The 22208-nt window shown below is 34.7% G+C and overlaps 5 protein-coding genes across 6 annotated transcripts in view; 3 read left to right on the plus strand and 2 right to left on the minus strand.

Annotated features, from left to right (window-relative positions):
• LOC142342672 (failed axon connections homolog) overlaps window positions 1-22208 on the minus strand; it is a 548023-nt gene that overhangs the window by 48557 nt on the left and 477258 nt on the right. The window lies entirely within an intron of this gene.
• The window catches only part of LOC142342673 (failed axon connections homolog), a 546280-nt gene that overhangs the window by 46814 nt on the left and 477258 nt on the right, over window positions 1-22208 (minus strand). The gene's annotated exons all lie outside the window — the stretch shown is intronic.
• Window positions 1-22208, plus strand: part of LOC142342670 (cleavage stimulation factor subunit 1-like) — a 518885-nt gene that overhangs the window by 43812 nt on the left and 452865 nt on the right. The window lies entirely within an intron of this gene.
• The window catches only part of LOC142342671 (RNA-binding protein Musashi homolog 1-like), a 452119-nt gene that overhangs the window by 43812 nt on the left and 386099 nt on the right, over window positions 1-22208 (plus strand). The window lies entirely within an intron of this gene.
• Window positions 9579-21464, plus strand: LOC142342969 (uncharacterized). The gene is made up of 4 exons (XM_075394651.1): window positions 9579-9897; window positions 10941-11178; window positions 16395-16511; window positions 21223-21464. Exons 1-4 carry the CDS (start codon window positions 9579-9581, stop codon window positions 21404-21406), a joined length of 858 nt encoding a protein of 285 aa, XP_075250766.1. The 3' UTR covers window positions 21407-21464.

Consider the following 22208-nt stretch of genomic DNA (forward strand, 5'->3'; position numbering starts at 1 on the left):
GAGGTGGTTATAATGCTAAACACAAGAGAACTGAATTCTCCGATACGTCTTTCTTATTTGGAATAAATTAAAATTGCAGGATCTTAAACCTGGCTCGGAAACTTAAGGTGCAAGTACACATTTTAACAGTCAACCCATACGCATCATACAAATCGCAGCTTAAACTTTGTTCGCAATATATGCTAGAACTTCGAACGGATTCAGGAAAGGAGAAAACAAAGATAGAAAAGTGGCTGCTATCGTCGCTGGAATCAATTGTCAAAGATTGAGAAATGAATTTGTCACTTGATGTGTCTTGGACGAAAAAGTAAAGGTGTCTTATTCTCTTGTATCAAGCTCATTAAGTTACTCACTGCAAGGGCAGACACTTTAGAGAGATTCATCCAAAACGTCTTTTCAATATCCGGTCTCAATAATTAGTTGGGATAAGAGTGTAATGCAAATTCAACTCCTATTTAGTGGGGAAATGAGTATAAGAGTGTAACTTAAAAAAATTACACTGTATTTACACTTTTTCTCCACTCTTTTTACACTCTTTGCAAAAAAGGGTAAGTTAGGGTGAACTGATAAAAAACTACACTCTTATAGAATTACCATTATAAGCAAAATGAAACCATGAATTATTGGAGAAGTTGGCGCTATGGTAAATGCAAAAAACGAATGGAACTTGTTGGAAATAGCAAAGGACGGAGGATCGCTCCTCAGTACCTCCTTCCACCTTTATTTTTTAAAATTACACTCTTTTCATTAAACTCATCCACCGTTAATTAAGCGGCGAAATAGGGGTGTAATTTTTTTACTCTACACTTTTTCCCCGTTATTTTTGGGGAAAATCCTCGGCCCGGGATGTGCGGACATTTTATCTTGAATATATTAAAGTGCTGAATAATGTGCTAATTTTTGTAAATGTGCTGAATTTATGTAAGGGATGTGCTGGAAGTGCTGAAAGTAGAGATTGCGGAAGTGCTGAAAGTGTGGAAGAGATGTGCTGAAAAATGTGTTGTGGCGTCGAAACCCAGTGGTTGGTTGGAGAAGTTGAGTAACTATTGAAAGGGTTTTATAAAATCTTTGCATAGCTACAGAATCAAATTGTTGTAGCTATCACGTGTGTTTATTTCAATTTTTGCCATTGTCAATGATGCGGGTTTCTAAAGGCACAATCTTATTGGTAACATGCTGAAATTTTGTAAGAAATGAGTTGACAAAGGCTGAAAATATTAGTATCAGCTCATTACTTCTATGTTTTTAGCAATTTCAGCGCATTTCTTAGAAAAACTTCCATTGACACCTCAACTGGGACAAACGCATCACAATTAATACATTTTCTGACATCATTGTTTTAGTACAGAAAAAAAACACAAAAATTGGCTATATATTATTGTAGTAAACAGTAAATTGTTCATCAGTCGTCTTAAGTCAAAAACACACCTCAAAAATCATTTCGTGGCCAATTCCGACCAGAAAAACATTCCCTTGGTTTGATCATAACTAAGTTGAAAAATCCGCAAAGTACTCTATGGTACCAAAAAAACTACGTACACCTGAAGATTTTTCAAAAAGCAATACAAAAATCAAATAATATTACATTTTGAGTTCAAATTTGTTCTCTAATAACCCGTCACTACACCTTTAGATTATTAACGTCAGGAGACGGTTTATAAAGTTTTAATACAGGTTTCTCACGACTTCTTCGTCAATTTCATTCCAAATTTAAAATTTTTCCTCAAATTTTCTCAAAAACTGTCTGTTTTCGTAATCGTTGCTTCGAAATCGGCTATAAATTTTCAAGAAGATTCAGATTTGGAGAATTCACTTTTTTTCTTTGTTATTATTCAAAATTTTCAAACAACCAACAGCATTTAGCCTGTTTGGACACCTAAAAGCATTTTGCGTTCATCTTAACGTATTGCACCATAAACCTCAAAATTTTCTTTTGAGGTTTCATTCCATTTCCTTGAAGAACTCAAACAATTCCGTCGCTGGAGATGCGCACTATAGTTTCATCAGAAAAAACAACATTCTGCTGGAAGAAAATAGCGTCTTTAGCATACTGATAAACCATTTTGAACGAGAAAACTTGCCTTTCATCTTCAAACTACAAAATAAATTTGCAGCATTTCATAAAAAAACCACTTTTTGGAGAATTCTTCTAACTCTACCTCTGGAACTTGTATCGTAGCAAGAGAAAACTTTATGAATCAAAGCTCTATGAATCTAAAGCGCTCCACTGATTTTCTGTGATCTCTCAAAACATAGTTTAAAAAACTTGGATTTTATTGAGCAATTTTGGGTTCTTCATCTCGATTGCTTGGCCTCGAAAATGTATATTTTATAGGTAACGTTTGTTTGCATGCTGCGCACTGGATCCTGTTTTCAAGTCGAGTTCTTTTTGTATTTTGTATGTCCACGAAATCTCGAAGCGTAAGACTAAAACAGTTTAACCATCTCTTCTGTTTAAGCGGAGAAAATGAGAACAAAATTTCTTTAAACTTTTCTAAATTTCAGATTTTTTTCTGCATAGCGCAAATTGAGCTGATGAAGAAGAAATCAAGCTTTAAAACCAGAAACCAGGCTGTACGTAGCTTTTTCATTCCATAGTGTATATGATTTGAAGTTTATGATCCAAACTAATAATAAACAAAAATAACTCGCGAATACTACAAAAAACCATATATAAACAAAACAGGCAGTATTTTTAATATTTGATGCAACTTTTATAGCCAACACGAGACGAGAAAAAAAAGTACGCCACTGACCGCAGGCCCTCTGCGGAACAATTTACTAAACACAATCCAATAGAAAGAATCATATACTCTTGAAAAGTCTCGACACAGCTTTGAGACAAAAAAAAAAGGATTCAAATCTGGACTGTATGCTGGCCATTCCATTATCGTCTGCTGGTTTTTATCAGAAATTTGCCATCAATATTCGATTTATGCACAGGAGGATTATCTTGTTGAAATATAATTTCCAGAAAATGCAATTTTTCTCCCTATTTTTTTTCAAAATTTCCAAATAACCGACAGCGATTAGCTTGTCCGGCCACCTTAAAAAGCAACTTCCGTCTATCTGATTGTATTGCACCCAAAATCATTAGTGATCGTTTGTCCAATTTCAAATTTTTTGGTGATTTTTTTTCAAGAATTCTTGTTCAATTTCTTCGAAAATCTCTAACAATTCCGTCGCTGGAGATAAGCACCCTTGTCTCATCATTAAAAACAACATTCTGCCAGAAGGAGAAAGTCGTTTTTAGCATAGTAAGGCAACATTTTTAACGCAAACAATTGCTTTTCTTCTTCAAACTGACTTTTTTCAGCATTCCTAGGAAAAATGCCATTTTTGGAGAATTTGTCTAACTCTGCCGCTGGAAATTGTATCGTATCAAATAAAGCGTTCTGAGCTACTCTAAGGCGCTCCAGTGGGGGTTTTGGCGTCTTTCAAAACATCGATAACTTACTTTTTCCCAATTTCTGTGACAATTTAGGGGGTCATCCGTTCAATTTATGGGTCAAGAAACTGTTATTTTTCAAGTATCGTTTGTTTACATAATGTGCACTGAATCTTGATTTCAAGTTGAGTTGCTTTTGTACCATGAAAATCCGACATCTCGTAGCGTAAAAACTTGGAAAATGTTGAAAGAACAAAGCAGTTTAACCATCTTTTCTGTTAAAGCGGAGAAAGTGAGAATGAAATTTATATTAAAACTTCTAAATTTCACACCTTTTTTCACGCTTTAGCACAAATCATGCTTATGAAGCACAATTCATGCTTTAAAAGCAGAAATCATGCTGTACGTAGCTTTTCAGTACCATAGTGTATGAATATAATTATAGATGCATAAAATATATTTTGTATATACAAAAATGTTTTTGTAGAATTTTCTTTGAGAATTCTGCATATTAAGCAAATAAGCACGTAAGTTTTATCCGATGAAAAATTTTGCATTAATAGCGCGTTTTTTCATAATTCTTGACAAAATAAAACATCTACAACTCGTGCACAATTTTTTATATGAACCTCTTTCGTTTTGCAAAACGCACATTTCAAGCAAGCCCTTTCAGAAAGCCCCACAAATTGGAACTGAAATTTAGTTTTTAAATATGGCTTCTAAGTAGAAGTCAAGTTTTGATTAAAATTGGTTGAGATAAATTTGTGGGATTTTAGCGAGATGCACAAAATACCAATCGAATTCATTTAGCAAACAAATCATGGATATTCAGACCTAATTGAAAATCAAAAGACTACTTTTGAAGCAATTACTTTATAGCCCTAAATGGCCTGTTTTAGAAAATTGGCGCCATCTTTTTCTTTACTGTTGATTCGCATTATTGAAGAGTTGTACTGAAAAGCGCACATGAGCTTGCGTCGTATTAAATGGAGTAACTAAGGCTCTTGTTACTTTTTGACGCGCAAATGAACTTTTTCTGTGATCAAATTCATTCAGAGAGGCTTTGTATTTAAATTACATATCGACTTCCTCAAGAAATCCAATGTTCCTATATTTTTACAGGGCAGCCAAAGGTTACATAAATTTAGCTTTTTTTAACTTTTCCCACTATTACGAATGTTAAATCACAATCCTCTGCCGACACGCCGATTTTCAAAATCATTTTCTTTCTAAATCCGGTTAGTAGATTATGGCTGTCCAAGACTCTGATACAACATAGACCATGGTTTTATCCACACCCGGGATGGTGAGCCAGATGACATTGAGCGGTGGACAGGGGTCCCCAGAGTGACCCGGGTTCATCGGCTGGACAAGTATTCGGTCACGTCCTCCATCTGCCCATGGCCGAGCTCAGTCTGTTAGCTCAGGCCCTTCTATTCTTTTCTCAGTTTACCTTCAACAACACGCAAGATTGTTAAATAAGCAAAAGAAATGATTTCCCAAAAAATCACGTAATTCTGAAATGGACGGTTAATATTCATTAACATAAAATCAAAAATACATCAAGCTCACATTAAAGAAATTAAAGAGCAAAATATAAAAAATTTTCGAAAGTGATTCTAGATATTTGAGTCTGGCCCAGTGTCGTCTCATCTTGGGTCTATTTGGTCAGGTTCCCAGGTCTGTCCTTGAGTCTGTCCGGTCTCACACAATCTGTTCAAATTATGTTGGGCATGAAATTATTTTGGCTTGCATGGTCTAGAACTCCATGTCTGTGAACAAAAATCTTCTAGCCTATGACTTTGTGTGAACATCCAAGAACAGGTAGAGTATTTAACTGTGAAAGCGAAGAGCGAAGACGTGCGGGCTTACTTTTTTCTGGAATATGTTGGATAAATTTTTGGGTTGAAAAAATTGGGTTGAAATTGGGCAAAAAAGTGAATATCATTTTCCAAAAGTCAACATCAAAATATATTGCTAAAGCTTTCCGCCTCTTTTAATTGTCAATCCTTCAAAAGTTAAAATATTACATTTTTTATTGAATGGTGTAACTTTTGAATTACTGTAATCGCAAAGTCAATTTCTTCGGCAGCTAACGTTGAGTGATTCTAAATTAATTTTTCACATGATAACCAAGTCGATGCCTTAATTTACAAAAAAATCTTCTAGCTCTCCAGTCAAAATTGGGTAGTCAATATGCCGTTGTTCACTTTCAGCTCGAGTTTCTTTTTCGAGAAAAAAACGTATTTTATCGCCTGAAAGGTAACTCATTATTTCCTATTCTAATTGATATTTTTATTACATGTCAAAATTTTCAACACATCACAATATTTGTTTACTTTCCAATTTTTAATTCGGTTTTTTATTAAGTTATTATATTGAGGTCAAGTATTGAAGCTATATTTCTCGCTTTTAACTATCAAATATACAAAGTCACCAACAAAATAGAAAATGTAAAAAACACAAACTTTGGGCAGTTGTTGGAAAAATCAGTCAAAGAAGTCAAAATTGATAGCAAAAACAAAATTAGAGAAAATTGACATAGGGTGACATTCAATACAGTTTTTAGCTATCTTAAAAGTTTTGTATTGCATTGAACTTTTTTAACAAATAGTTTTCCACGTTTGCAACATAAGAACATCCAAACAATCGCTTCATGCAAAAAAAATTTTTCTGTACCAATCTATTCATCCTAGAGAATCGCGAGTGGTATCATTAGAAAGCTCGTCAAGCCTGGAAAAAAATGTTCTGATTTTTTTCGAGGAGTTATGAAGAGTTAAAATTTTTGTGAATACTTGATACTTGTGGGTGATTTTGGTCGGTTTTTAACCAAACTTTGTATTAAAATGTTGATTCGAAACTGTTTTCTAATATAAAATGAGGAAAAATTTTTTTCCTGTTTCTAAAAAGCAAGCAGTGAAAAGGCAATGTAACGGCTCTATTTCGTCTCATCGGCAAGTCTACAATCTAAAAGATTCGAATTCTAATGGAGACATTTTTTCATTTCCTTTTCCATTTTTTTTGGTTTTTATCCTGTTCTTCAGAGATGTCACTTTTCGTATCCAGGATTTATTTAAAAAAGCAAACCCAAATTGTGATGAAATGAAGCCCCATGAAAATTTACTTTTTTAAGAGACTCAGCGCTCATGGTTGTTCATGACCTCGAAACTGTTTTGGTGATTTTTAATGAATTTTTGTCGGTTGCCTGCATTTATCTTTTGCCTACATTTTTAGTCCTATCGCTTAGTCTCGTTAATTAAGAATGCAATTGTGTTCCTACAGATAAATAATTTAACCTGCCTAATGCTTTGTTTGGACACATAATGGTTGTTAAGACTTTGAGATTTATTTTAGAAAAAAATACTTTAAGTTACCTGCCTTTAAACTCATTTCTGTGGGTTTTTAGGTCAGTACCATCAGAAAAAGTTACATATTTTTGTGTGAATGGCAAAATAAGTCTTTTTTGATCGTCTAACTATTGACTTTTTTACTGTGACACAAGGATTTTTATAACAAAAATAGTGTGATTTTTGGATTTTGATTCACAATTCTGGTTATTTTTTGAAGTCCTGTATCGTTACAACAAAATGTAACGCTGTTTTTGGCGTTTAAAAAACCCTGTTTTGAACAAATAGAAAGTTATCAGCGAATTGCTTATGGTTTTAATGACTTCCACATTTTCGTCTTGCAACTTTGTATTGAAGTTTTGATTTTTGCCGGTTTTTGTTGTCCTTTTGTAGCCGCAAGACCTAAAGACTTAGTTTCAATAACAAAAGACCTCATTGGTTTCCTTTCAACGTATAAGTTATCGGTAAGTTATCGTGTTTTTTGCCTTCGTTGAAAACGCATTGTTTTAACGGCTCTGATGCTACCAGTTGTCTGTAAATTTTAGTTATTTTTTACAGTAGTTCATACTTTTTTAAAAATTTTTTCGAAGTCTTATTACCGCAAAACCGAGACATTCTATTTGTGTTGAAACAACAGTAGAAAATTTTCAATTTTTTCAATGCTTTCCCTATTTTTAATTACTTTGACGTCTGATTTCTGCCTGTAAATGTTTTTCTTTATTTAGTCTTAAGATTTTTCCTGATCAATGACATCAATGGCCTCAATAGATTCCATTTAAAAGTTTAATGAAGTTATTCAATATGGCCTGTAGAGTGCTATTGGCTTTGTCTATTTTGATTCTCTTTTTTTCAAAATTTTCAGAAAGTTTTTAAACTTTAACCTTTTTGCCCGTTTTTAGACCTTTCCCTCTTTGCCCTTCCTTTGTCGACTTGCAATTTAATATCTACGATGAGAGATCCCACCTAATATTTTGTGGTTTATACCTCAATTCTTCTGTTTTTTTTTTATGTAACAACTTTTGTGTTATATCCTAGACAAAAATCGCTCTCTTTAAAAGGTTTTTTATAGATCAATTTTTGTTTTTCTTTCTCTTGTGCCTTAAAAATTTGAGCTAATAAAAAGTCCCAGTGATTTTTAAGTTAAACCTGGGTGAACATAAACATTTTTGAATTTCTATATTAACTGAAAAAAATATAAATTAATTGAAAATGAGATGTTTTTAATGGTCTCATTAATATTTGTTTACGGAAGATGTTTTTAATGACTGATGTTTTCAAAAGCTCAATTTACTTTTGTTTCCGTAAATCGTAAATTTTTGTGTTTTTCTCTATCTGGAACTATTTTGAAATCCTGGCCTATAACTTAGTCTGACCTAAAACAGACTACTGGAGACATTTTAGGAATTTTAGGCAAATCGATCTAGATCTTTTTGAGTTAAAAGCTTTTAAAGGTTTTTATGATTTTTGAAATTATTTGGTTTATAGAGGTTCGACGGATTTTTGAACTTCGTCCCTGTTTTCTCCCTTCTGTCGACTGGCAAAATAGTCCCATTCAAGTACTATCTTTTTTTAGTTACGGACAAAAAATTTGTGAGGCTTTGATTTTATCTGATGTTATTTTGACTTCATTATTATATTTCTTCAAAATTAAACATTGAGTTTCTGCTATTAACCTTTTTTTGTTTATTTTGTCGTTTGGTTTGTCTCATAGTCTTAATAATGGCAAGCATGACATTATATATTTATTTAGTAGTTTAAGTTTGCAACATTAGATATAAACAAATGGATATACATCTATTTGTGCATCTCTTTTAATCTCTTCATTTGTAAGACAATTAAATCAAAAATGTGCAGGAGCGGGTTCGGAAGATTATGTGCAAACGTACATTACCCAGCCTATTTTTTGTTGAAACAAGAAACTTTAGTTGTGGACAGGAGTCCTAGTGTTTAAATTGGTGGTGGTTAACGTGAATAACCGCGACAAAACGTTGTCGATATTTTTCACACTTGATCAGAAACAGGTATCTTGTTTAACATTGACCGATGTTTCAAATTTTGAAGCAATCTTGAGATATTTTAGTTACTGCCACTGTTGTTCACTGACTGATACAACTGTAACCTTGAAACACGAGTAGAAAAAAATTCTGACCTCGTTGAGTCAATTTATTCTAAGAAGCTGAACTCTTTTAACATAATGTAACTTTTATCCTGAAGTTTATGTTAAAATAAAATTTAATTTTAAATTCATTTTTGCAGTTTGGTTGTTTGGAAAAAGGCCAAATTAATTTCTTTTTTTTTGACCTCTGTTAATTCTTGGAGATTGGAAAAAGCTGTTAGTAGATGGAATATGTTAATATACAAAGCGAAGTCGCAAAATTTTTTTAGGTGTTTTGAGGTAAGTTGATTTTCTCTGAAGCTGATTTTATTAGGTTTTTTTAGGTTCTCCAAACATCACATCAATACATTTGTTTCTCCACACTCAATAATTTGTTTACTTCATTTTAATAGCCTCGGTTTAGTTTCTTTTTCAATGCAGCACATGTTCTTTAAAACAAAACCTTTTGCTAGACTTTAGTCACTGCTACAACAAAAACAAAGCCAGTCATTCTAAACCAGAGTAAAAAGAATGGTGTGGTCGATTTTAATATGAGAACCAAAAAAAAAACAGCGCATTCGCTCTGTATCGTTTTAATGTAACGTTTGTTACATGTACAGCCACGGATAAATTTGAAAGCAACTCATAACAATCACATTTTTAAATTAATCAGATATTTATTGGTAATCGCAAGAACTAATTTTACTCCATCAGATTTTTGCAGTGCAATAAACGCTTTATAAATATTATGAATAGCAACGAAGCTTTTGCGAAAGAGGACGAACTTGATTTAACCGAACGAAGAATCGAAATCTCGGTTGACGATCCCGGCGAACCAGAAAACCCTCCAGAAAATTTAACCCGAAATGACGGTCAAACTGAAACGCAAAATGATCAAAATTACAGCACACAAATTGCGTCAGAGCCAGTTATTTTTGTTGAAAATGAGATGAACAGACCAACGACAGTTCGTTTCGACGTTGGTACTGATGAGCCAGACAGACCAGACTTCAAAATCCGGAAGGCCTCGACAGTCGATCAACTAGCAAGCACTATTACAGGAATCTGTTTCATTTTAACCCGCGCAGACAACATTTGTCCCAACTTAAAAATCATTTTGTTCAAAACGTTAGAAATCATCTTAAAACTATTGCTTTCAGCCGAAAACGGGGGAAAACCTCTGATTTTTTACTAACAGTATGGCTTTATTTGTTTTTAATGCAAGAAAGGGTCGGGACTGTCGTTCTCTTTACAAAAAAATATAACAACCCGCATTACGTTTTTAGAACCTCTCTACAAACCTCAAGTTTTACGTTTGAAAACGGCGATGCCAAAGTAAACGCGGACAAAGCAAACTTTTGTTGATCCGAGACAAAATAAAAGCTGTCCTAAAATTTTTTGCTGTTTTTCGGTTTTCTAAAGTAGTGATGCTTTCATGATCTGCTGTTTATTAACTCACACCCTAGTCGAGACCTGGAATTTATGAGAAGACCTATTAATTCCAGGTGGGGGGGGGGGGGGGGTAAATATTGAATTAAATTACACGGTCGAGGACCCTAGTTAAATTCGAGACTAATTCTTTCCCTAAGTCCAGCCAAATTCTTTTCATATGCAAAATGAGGCACACTAAAAAGTTCCGACAACATCTGCGTTCGATCTCCTGACCATCTCCAATCTTCTCAATGCTTAACCAATTGCGCTACATGTCCTTACCGTTGCCGGAAATTGAAAACAAATCATTATAACGGTCGCGAGCGTAATTCCAGGACATGTTTTATTGTCCAGCCAAATTCCAGAACACCTTTATTGTCCAGCCAAATTCCAGGACGTATGTTTTAGTTCCAGCCAAATTCTAGGACGGTTGTTTTAATTCCAGTCAAAGTCCAGGACATCACCTTAGGTCCAGACAAATACTTTTCATACCCAATATCTGTCGTGGACAGTCTTTTAATACCTTAAATCTATCGAGGACGGTCTTTTAATAATTCCAGGTCTCGACTAGGGCATCTATTATCTCCAAATTGTTAAGTTATTAAAACGGTGCAAAAAAATGAGGTGTAAAAAACAACCCAACTTGTTCGGGGTTAAAAGGAAATATTTTGGTTAACAGCTGCAAATAATTCAAATAACAACACGAGGCCGGCTCGAAACTGGACCTATTCGTTACTGGGTTCCTGCTGCACTCATCCCAGATTGATCCCAATTACAACAGCCTTTTGCCCGGTACACACAGAGTACAAATTGGCCAGGGTCACTTCAAATAATCAGAAAGCCAAGACAATTATGTGGATGTTTATTACGTTTTGGGTTGCCTGCTTTTTAACACTGGTGCTTCTTTTTGCCCCCTTGTGAGTAGAATCCAATGAAATTCACTATAAGTGAACTTCAGTGCAAACTTAAGAAAAAATAGGGTCTTTCCCATTATAGCCCCCCCATGAAATTATAGCCTTAACATTATGGTATATTTAGGGGGGGGGGGGGGCTATAGGTTATCTGACCACTAAGCTGGAGGGGGGGGGCTATAATGGGAAAGACACAAAGATTAGTAGCCTGCTATTTAATGAGCCTGTTATTCTCCATAATTTTGTGCAATCATTTTTGGTCTGTGCTTTTTTCCGTTATTTTTTTTTTACATAAAGCAGTGAAGTTTGGTCAAATGCGATTGCTACACATCAAATTTTAAGCCGCTCTATTTGAATTCTAACTTGAAAAGTACGCAGAAAGAAAAGAGTGTCCTTTGAAAAAGGCGGGAAAAAGGTGATCGTTTCCTGGCTAAGCCTTTGGAACAAATGAACAAAACATTTTTTAATTCAATGTTAAGTTTCCCAATGTCGGGTCGCATTTCTTTCCTTTTGCGGATCATCGTCACTCCAAAGAAGTTTTTATATTTTTTGATCGATCAGCGAAACTTTGAAGAAATTGAATTGTCATAAATCGGTCATTGTTAAATCTTTAAATTACCAGCCGATCGATGATTCATGGTTACTTCACAGCAGCCCAAAATTTCATCGACGAATCAGTTTGATATTAGAGAAAGAATTTCTATTGCCTAAACATTTGAAAACTCTGCTTTAGTGTTACAAGACGGGCATTTCCAATATATTTAAATCATTTAGTATTATTAAAAACTATTAGCATTTAACAATTAAGTATCAAAGAGTCAATGTATCAAAAACTAAAAAACAAGATCTGAAGGGTAAAAAATCTGTAGGCCAATTTAGACTGAACAGGGCCAAATTATCATTAGCATATTATACATGATCCAAGCAAGAATACATTTTTCAGATCTTCAGGTTATTTTTTGCAAACAAAAGTTACACCATCGGCAGTTTAAACTATGAGTTGAAATTGAGTTTTAAAAAGTTGCATAACATAATATCATTGAAATGGTAAAATAAAATAACTGTAGACATAGTATTGTAGGAAAAAACACACCTCGAGTTTTCAATAATTATACGCACCTAGCGTCAACTAGTCTGTTACAAAAAACTTAACTTCTGAATAAAAGGGAAAACCAACTTTAATCATTATCGCCTTCTTCTATCTCTAGGGACGGAAAAGAAAATAAATGCACAAAAATATATATTTCGATTGCGTCAATTAGAGCAAATATTTTGGGGACTGGAAAAGATAAAGTTTTGATTTACACGAAAGGTAAAAGTTGTTTGTATACCATCTATTAACTCACCTCTAAAATATTTGGCGCGTCTACTACATCAAATTCGACATGATATGTGACATGATTTTGTGGCGTGATAGCCGAGAGGTAAGGTGTGTGATTCACACGCCAATGATTGAGAGTTCAATCCCCTGCCTCAGTGAAGCTGTCTGTGTCAGGATGAGCTCTTACTTAACCATAGCTTCAGGTTGACCATAACCTGACAAATGTTGGCTGCAATGATGGTACCACGTGAAAGTTTCATACGCAAAAAAAGTGGCCATCGTCACCACAAAAAGAGCAAGGATGCTCATAAAAAGAACAGTCTGAAATGCGGGGAATAATAAGAAAAGGGCAGGCTTTGTGGCCTAATTTTGTTCCATTCTAAAAAAAGTTGGTTTAAGAAAGAACACAATGCCCCTAATGGTTCAGAACTCTATTCAAATCCTATTAGAGCAATCATATTTTAACGCACGGTTTTTTCAAGTCTTAAAATTTTTACCCTTAAAATTCTTATTTTTAGTTCTACTTTCTAATTTTATTTTCTCAAAATTCCAACTATCCTCTGATTTAACAGAGCGAAATAAGGTTACAGCCGGGAAAAGGGGTGTTAGTTGAAAACATTGAAACTAATAGGGCTTAAAAAGCGAACTAACCCAAAAACGTGCAGAGATATATTGTGTAAGAAGTTAAAAATTTCGCTTAAAAGCCTGGTTTTGTAATTATGTTTAAAAGAATTAGGTACTCCTAGGTCAACTCATATTATTAAGCAACTCGTCACAGGCAAATTAATTTTGATACTCAGTGCACACTCAGTTTGGTTTGAACCAGAACTGCGTAAGGGTGGCCAGGCCATCGATCAAAATAACCAGAGATCAAAAACAAAAAATTTCTCATCGGCTAAACTTGACCGTTATTTAAAAACTGACAAAAAATTACCGCAGTTCTTGCCTCGCTAGCCATGATCATGCCTTAACAGCCCGTGGGACTTAATACGGAACCATTACAATCAAATGAACTGTCAGGAACAAACATTTTAACGCTCTATTAAGAGTTAGAGATTGAATTTGGATGGCCAGTATGAAACGTGGATGTTTTCGACATTGATATATCGTTGCAAGTCTGAAACTTTTTCACTAGTCTAAAAATTTTTACCCTTAAAATTCTTTTTTTTAAATCTAAATTCTAAACTTTTTTCTCAAAATTTCAACTATCTTTTGTTTTAAAAGATCGAAATAAGGTCACAGCCGGGAAAAGGGGTATTAGTTGAAAAAATTGAAACTAATAGGGCTTAAAAAGCGAACTAACCCCAAAAACGTGCAGAAATATATTGTATAAAAAGTTAAAATATTCGCTGAACAGCCTGGATATGTAATTATGTTTAAAAGAATTAGGTACTCCTATGTCAATTCATATTATTAAGCAAGTCATCACAGGCAAATTAATTTTGGTACTCAATGCACACTCTGTTTGGTTCGAACCAGAACTGCGTAAGGGTGGCCAGGCCATCGATCAAAACATCTAGAGATCAAAAACAAAAATTTTCTCATCGGCTAGAGTTAACCGTTATTTAAAAACTGACAAAAAATTACCGCTGATGTTCTTGCCTCGCTAGCCATGATCATGCCTTAACAGCCTGTGGAACTTAATATGGAACCATTAACACCAAATGAACGGTCAGGAACAAACATGTTAACATTGTATTAAGATTTAGAGCTTGAATTTGGATGGCCAGTATGAAACGTGGATATTTTTGACATTGATATAGTGTTGCAATTTTTTATTTCTACTGCTCTATCCATCTACTGTCCTAACGCCCTCCCTAAAATCAGATTAATTGATTTGAGATGAGCAACCAAATTTACTTTTTTTCTTTTTTTTGGGATCCCTTTTTGTCAAATTGATAAGTTCATTATTAAAGAGGAACACGATTTCAAAAATGCGGCCGATTATTGTACGCGTTCATCAATAGTATTTGAGTAACAATTAAAATTACTTTCAGTAACAAGTGATTTGGATGTCCATCAGCGCTTTTTTCCTCACTTAATGTATTAAATCGAATACATTCAACAGAAATTTTGCCATTATTTACGTTCTCAGAGCAAATTTGTGAGCCAACAGAAACTTTTCAGAAGAACCTTGAAACACAAAAAAACGAACTGAGATGGAAAATCGAAATGAAGGCATATCAAGTGTAAACCAAAGGATGTTTGTATAGTATTTTCAAAGCCGTTCGGCACTAAAAAAACAACACAATAGCAAACACATTAAGTCATATAAGGACGTAAACGAGTATAAAAATTTGGATTCAATTTTTTCAAATTTTTCTAAAAGACTGTGTCAGCTGTCAAGTAACAAGATAGTAAACATTTTTTTCCCTTGTAAACCAAGAAAGGAGCAAAGGAAGCGTCTCTGAGAAGTGTATGTAAACAAAATCAAGCAGCGTTTTGTTTAAAGATTCTCCCAGTCAAACATTCGAAAACTAAAGAAGCCAAACTGTGAAACTGAAAATTTCAAAGAAGAAAACAACGGGGCTTGATTTTTCATATTCTTTAGTTTTTGGTTGCACTTTTTCTTCAAAATCCTATTTACGAAGAAATTAAAATACTAACAAAACATAATACTAACCAGTTTGGTTGCTTTTGCCAAACCGTCACATGCACAGCGTTCAATTTATCTACAAATTTTTTGAGTTTGCTTGTAATATTTTCTAAACGTCTGAAATAAAAAATGGCAATTCCTAAAAGTCTTCATTTTACTGCGAGTTCTACCTCTATTCCGATTTGGTATAAAATTTGGTTATAACAGCAGCCCCAAAACCTCTCTATTTATCTAACCATCTATCTCTCTCTCCCTATCTCTCTCTCTCTCTCTCTCTCTCTCTCTCTCTCTCTCTCTCTCTCTCTCTCTACTTACAAGATTTAACAATTTTATCTTAAAATCATTTTTTCTAGAATTACATTTGCAAAATGTTCAATATTAATGCTTTTCGTGTTTGAATTTTCCTCATTTACTTTAAAATAAATACTTAAAAATCTGAAGCTTTTTAATGAAAAGATATTTTTACATGTCTAATTGTCAGTTTAAAAACATTAGGTTTATGAAACGGCTCAGAATGAATAAGTTCTTCTATTTTTTCATCTCTTATCCGTTATGAGAAAACCTTGGAAATCAGAACTTTAATTTTTAACCAGAAAGTTAAGACAAAAATCTATGGGGTCAGCTACAAAAAAACACTTTTTATTAACTACAAAGCAGATGGTACTTTTCTTTAATGAGATTAGGTAACAAGTCGACAATAAAAAAATTAACTAAGCGAAGTTCGAATTCCATCAACATTTTTTAAACCAAAAATTTTCAGAGAAATGGACTAAAAAGGCAGGAAAGGTTAAAAAATTACCCACAATTACCTACATTTCTCTTTAATTGAGCTTCGTTGCATTCAGCTTGTTTCTTAAATTTCTTGTCCGACCGTCACAATCATTTATTTAGATTAATGTGAAATTTCAATATTGAATTATTGCTGGTTTTTTTTCAATTGAACTTCTGTTTAACAAATTTTTTTATTTTTTTAAGCAAAAAGACAGCACCAATTGTTTTGACCAATGATGTTCAGCCATGTCATTATGAAAGTACACAAATTTGTAAAACACATAATTATAGATGCGAATCCTTGATAAACAAATTTTGTCTTTTCAGTTTTTTTGCGTTTTATTTAATGAGTTTGGAACATGATATGCAAACACACAATTCTAAACCTCAATGACCTAAATTTACCTTACGCGTAATCAGTGTGGAACCAGCAACTGCTCTTAAAAAATTTTTTCTCTACTTGAAAGTAGAACGAGACGTTTGTGAGCTAGAAGAAAAAAGTTCTACTTCAATATAAATTTGGTGTTATTTCAGCCGGAATGACTTGTCTGGATTCTTCAAATACCTTCTTCTCAGTTTGTTCATCTTCGCCATGCTCTTCACAACTGTTCATAGACTACTCACAATATTCAGATTCAGAGTCACTATCAGGTTCAAAATGTTTATCAAAAAGTTATTCCTTATTCATTTCTGCTCCAGTGGAAATTTTCTTAATTATATGTGTATGCATGCGTCTTATCCGAATAATACGTGTATGCATATGTGTGTGTAAGTGAATGGGTGTGTGTGTTTGTGTGTGCGTGTTTGTGTGTGTGTGTGCGTGCGTATCTGTGTCTGTGTGTGTGTGCGTGTGCGGGGGAGGGGTCTCTGTATACTTGTTTGCACATAAGTTGGGGTCACAGACCGAAGCGTACTCACATATCAACTTCCACCTCACACCTGAACATTTTGCGGTCGAACTGCTTTGTCTGATCACTGGTCACTTCAGTTTGGAACCTCAACTAGGGGTTCATTGGCGTTTGGGTATGGGTTGCTTGGATAGGTTCTTGTGAATGGCGTCATTATTCGCAGCTCTGTTGTTTAGCTTTAAATAATTAATAATAAAAAATTAACTGCCTCAATCTGAATTTTGACATAATCAGAATCAAATTTTTACTTTGAATGAACTGATTTCCTCACAGTTTTTTGCAACAAATTCAAATCACTCTCCCAATTTGGCGTTTTTCGGAATGTTACTCCTTCATCTCATCAATATTTTCCCGCACTTAATAAGGCTTAATCTTGCTCAGTATCCCCCTCCCCGGATACCTTTATCAAAATCAGATATGAGGATAAACTACTTAAATACTTGAGATATCGTGTAGATTTACGCGATTTTATCAGTCTACTCTCAAGATTCTTGGTCTGACTCTTAAAAACAGCTGCAGTCACAACACTGCTTGCGTAATTTCCTTAAATTGTGGTCGGAGTCATAGCGATCTGTCGTGTGTCCGTTTTTACGCGAGAAATCGTGGGAAACATCACTCGAGAAAGTTTCTCTGAAGTTTCGCGTGGGATCTATTCTCTTTCGGACCCCAGTGCTTTTTACGACCCACACTCACAAAATTATGTGTTGTTACGTAGGATGTTATGAAATTATATAGCACCAGGGGTGTACAAGTTTTATTCCCACTGGTGGGCAGCATAGATTCGAACAGTTTAATACGAGTTCAGGTATTTCTGCAGCATCCAAGGCAGCGTGGCACGGGATCTTGTCCAGGTGTTTCTCTGTCGATACTGTGTCTTTTGTCAAATCATCATGTCTGAACTGGAACATCAGAAGAGCATGCGAGGCTCAATTGAAATTTCCACATATCAGTTCACAAATACAAACACAATCAGGACCCTAATCAAAACTAGTTCCTAAGTGGTTTAAAGATGTGGAGTCTTTCCCAAACTTCAGCTTCCGGCCAAGTAGATACTGTTTTCCCCAGGCTAGGCCTGTTTTGTTGGCAATCCTTATATTTACTAACATATCGAAGAACATCTTGACTGATGCCGGGCCACCAAGCCATCATTCGAACTGCTGTTTCAGTTGCATTTTTGCCTGGGTGAGTCTCATGAGCTTTGGCCATCACCATGGTCTTAGTTTAGGTGGAATGAAAGACACAACTCCTCGAATAATGATTCTATTGTGAATGGTCAAGGCGTCTTTCTGTTGTTAAAATCCTTCCTCTACTTCTGAGCACTGTTTCCAGATGCCGCTTTTTATTCGTTTGACTACAGGTAGTCTTCCATCACTCACTGCATTTATGCCTTCTTGGGGTAGTATGTCTCTCCCAAGTAGCCCAAACTTTTTGTCGGATTGCACAACTGCTAGTTTTTGTTGCCTATACTTGCTTCCGTTCCACTCAATATCACCTGTTAGTGATCCCATAAGCGTCAGTTGATGACTGTCATACGCCTCAAGACGTCTGATCTTCCAATTTAAATGAGGTTTACCAAGCTCAGTCCAGATTAATGATGATATCACGGTGCTATCAGAACCGGTATCAACTTGCATTTTTGTTTTATGGTCTTTTACTGTAATGTACTCCCATGTCACCGACATGTTAAACACGTTTTCCCGTGTATAGTACATTTCCATCTCCATTTCGGATGATGTTTGACCAGACAACTTACCCTCTTCCTCGCAGAAATTGTAGTGCTGGTCAGACTTACCTAACTTAGGCTGGGTTTTACTTCTGCACAATTTTGAAAAGTGCCCCGTCTTTTCACAGGTGTTACATTTCTTGTTCAAGACCAGACACGGCTTGCTACTGTGTGGCTTACCTCCTCATCTATTACACAAGTTTCCATTGCCTTTATTACCAGTGAAAAATTCACTAGGTTTTCTGAAATTCTTTTTGAAGTTGTTTCTCACTTCTTCTTTTAATACAAATGGCCTATTACCTGTTGAGGAAATCGCAAAAACATTGCCTGACTTCTGAACTGTAAACTTTCTGTCGTTTCAGACAAAGATATCGTTGGGTTAGTTTTAATGCCGTCTAATAGTCCTAATTTGGCATCAAGGTCTCTCAAACCTGAGATAAAATTAATTTTTACCAACTCTTGTTCAGGGTTGGTTACTGTTTTAAGTTTTTTGAACTCAAAATAACGTGCTTCCTCTCTGAGGCGCGCTAGAAAATCGTCGTCAAATTCTCCAACGCCTTAGGCAACGGACAGAAATTTAGCCCTTTCTGCCATTTCCACTCTCTCTTTGGGAGGAAATACAGTTTTGAATAGCTTGTCTGATCTCTTTTATAGGAGTGGCTCACAATTTTTTAAGGCTCAAAAGGCTTCTAAGATTAAAAAAATCGTCCTGGTTGCATATACTAAGAAAGAGATTTGTTACCTGTAGGTCCACGATCGTACCGTCGGTGTTGATTTTATCTTCTTTCTTCTCTTGACGACATTTCGCCACAAAAAACATGATCCACGCAATACAGGATTCAGCATTCTGCAGATCCAAAAATTGTCGGTCGTTTGGTGGTCTGGACACCATTGTCGTGGTCTCGAGTACTAGTAACAAGAATTTTCTTATTTTAACAATTGAATTCAAAATGACCTAAATGTACAAAATTTCACATGTATTTATAGTCCCTATCAGTATGAAATTTTACAGATCCGTCCACATATAGATAAACTGATATTGGTTAATATACACCTTAGTTGTGATCAAGTTTTTCCCCTTGCCGTATATGGCAAGTACTAGTGCAGTTTTTTTGCACTTAACACTTTGTTCTCCCTACCTGAAAACATGGCATTTATATCTACTTGGAGGGTCGGAGAGTTGGTTTCTGATCACATCTGGTGGTGGGACGGTCGAATCTATCACAAAAAATTATAGTTTATGTACACTGATAAACTTGTGGTATGAACAAATTTGAATAGACGAATCGGCTCAAATTAGAAGCAATGATTCAATTTCACTTCACCAAACATCAGTTAAGAAAGTTTTCTTTATATATCGAAGTTTTAACTTAGGTTGCTAATTTCGCCACTTCTCGATATATCACAATAACGTTTAAGAAATAAGTATGTTTTAAGAGAGTTCATTATATTGGTTTAGATTCAGCAAGAAAAGAGAATAAAGGACGATTCTTTTTACGAAGTGAAGCTATCAAAATTGCGCAGTTGAATTTAACAAGTCAGAGGCACCGAAATGAATAACTTGTTTAAATTTAGCATAATACAAACTAATTTAAAATTTAGGCTTTCAACAATTGGCATGCCAAAAAAACTAAAAGTTTACTTTTAAATTTGATCAAACTCCACGTAAACTTTAATCAAGCTCCACATCAAATCATGTTCCATGTCAAAAAATCAAAAAGGACACTTTATTTACCTAAATCTTGATGGTTTCCCTACAATAAGTCACATCAAATCATTTCTCAAGGCTGTAATTTTTTAACACAGCAATCTAAAATTAGTTTGTTTTTTGAAAAAAATCCATCTTCCTAATATATATTTTTCATCTATAAGTCACAAAAAAGCAGTCTTCTGGTTGGACCTGTCTAAATAAAAGAAATGTCAATCTCTTTGTTGAAAAACTGATTTTTTATATTTTGCTAATTGTTCAAGTTCTTTTAGACACGTTTTACAGCAAAGCAAATAGATCCGGGCCTTCTTAGTAGAAAAACACAGATAACAGAAAATGCGGATGGGAGACAGAAAAATTACAGGAATCAGTCTTTTCCTGCTTTCTCTCAATTTTTTGTGTCTGAAAAATGTAAAACTTGATATTATCAGAGCCAAACATTGATTATTATGTTTGTGTGTTTGTGTGTGTGTGTGTGTGTGTGTGTGTGTTGTTTGTGTATGTTTTTATTGTTGTGTGCGCGTGTGTGTTCGGGTTCGGTGTTTGTGCATGAGGGTGTGTGTGCGTCCTAGTTCCGGGTCCCAGCCGTAAGCATCCTCTGATCATATCAACTTCGGGCGCACACCTGCTCAACGTGCGCTTGCGTTACAGTTGTCATTTCGGTCAGGAACCTCAACCTGTTTTGTGTTTGCGTTTATGTATGGGTATACAAAGATGGGTTCCATTTTTGTAGCACTGCTTGGTCAACTGCAAAGAATCTTTTCTGAGCGCTCTTGTCTTAATCCAAAATGAAATAAGCAATTTTCTGAGTTTTTAAACACTTTTAAAACAAAAATTTTCCAACACTTTTATTCACAATAAACATTTGTGCGTCTCATTTTACTCGTGAAATCGGGAAATATCACTCGAGAAAATATTAGAGTAAAATGGCCTGGTGGTAATTTTTTTTGTTTCAAGAATTTTTGAACTTATGGTTATAATCTAATTTACTTATTTCGAAAAAAATTGTTAATACGCCTTCAGGTATTTCTTCAACATCCAAGGTAGCGTGGCGCGGGATCTTGTCCAGGTGTTTCTGTGTCGATACTGTGTCCTCTGTCAGATCATGTCTGAACTGGAACATCAGAAGAGCATGCGGGGCTCAGTTGGAAATTTCCACATATCAGTTCACAAATACGAACACAATCAGGACCCAAATCAAAACTAGTTCTTAACTGCTCATAGATTTTACTCATCGTGGCCTAGATCATACCCACAAGTTGTAAAACAGCATTCGATTGGTGGATTTGGTGATTTAACCCATAAAGTTATGAACCCAAAAATATGATGAAAGAGGGGGCGTTGTATTGGGCATTTTCAGGAAAAAAAATTGTGAAAAAACAGACAGCATCATATAACGTTTCTTCGATCACTTTTACTTAATCGTGGGTATGATTTAGGGCTGACATTTGCTCTTCGAGAACAACATTTTTTCTTTTGTAGAATACACTCTAATTTGATTTCAAACTATTCAAACATTTTTCCCTCATTGTAGCAATGATTGTTCATGTCGATCTCAAGGTTGATTTTAATAAATAGTGACAAGCTAGACCAAGCAAAAAAGAAACAAAAACTATGTTGTGCTGATAATTTAACAACCGTGGAAAATTCTAACTTGACAATACTTTATAATATATAAAAGACTAATATATTGCAATCACCAATTGTGATTCGCTTGTTGAACAGTTCACTTCACAAATTTCATTATTTCTTGTGAAAGACAGGTTGCCCAAAATCAGTCCTGATCAAGAACTTAACTCCCAAAACCTAGAAAAAGTTTTGCTACTTAGAAAATTCTTCTGATTTTGAACCCCACTTATACATGTTATAGCGTACCATTTGCTTTTCATACGCTATTCATGCTTTTTTGCACAAACGTCACTTACAGTGTAACAGTTTGATGATGCAGTGAAGTTTTGAAATTATCACCTTTAAAGTAAGTCAACTTTGCTTTAAATATAGGCGGAGAA

This window comes from Convolutriloba macropyga, chromosome 7, assembly GCF_964194025.1.
Source record: "Convolutriloba macropyga chromosome 7, txConMacr16.3, whole genome shotgun sequence".
In the NCBI taxonomy this organism is placed as follows: Eukaryota; Metazoa; Xenacoelomorpha; order Acoela; family Convolutidae; genus Convolutriloba; species Convolutriloba macropyga.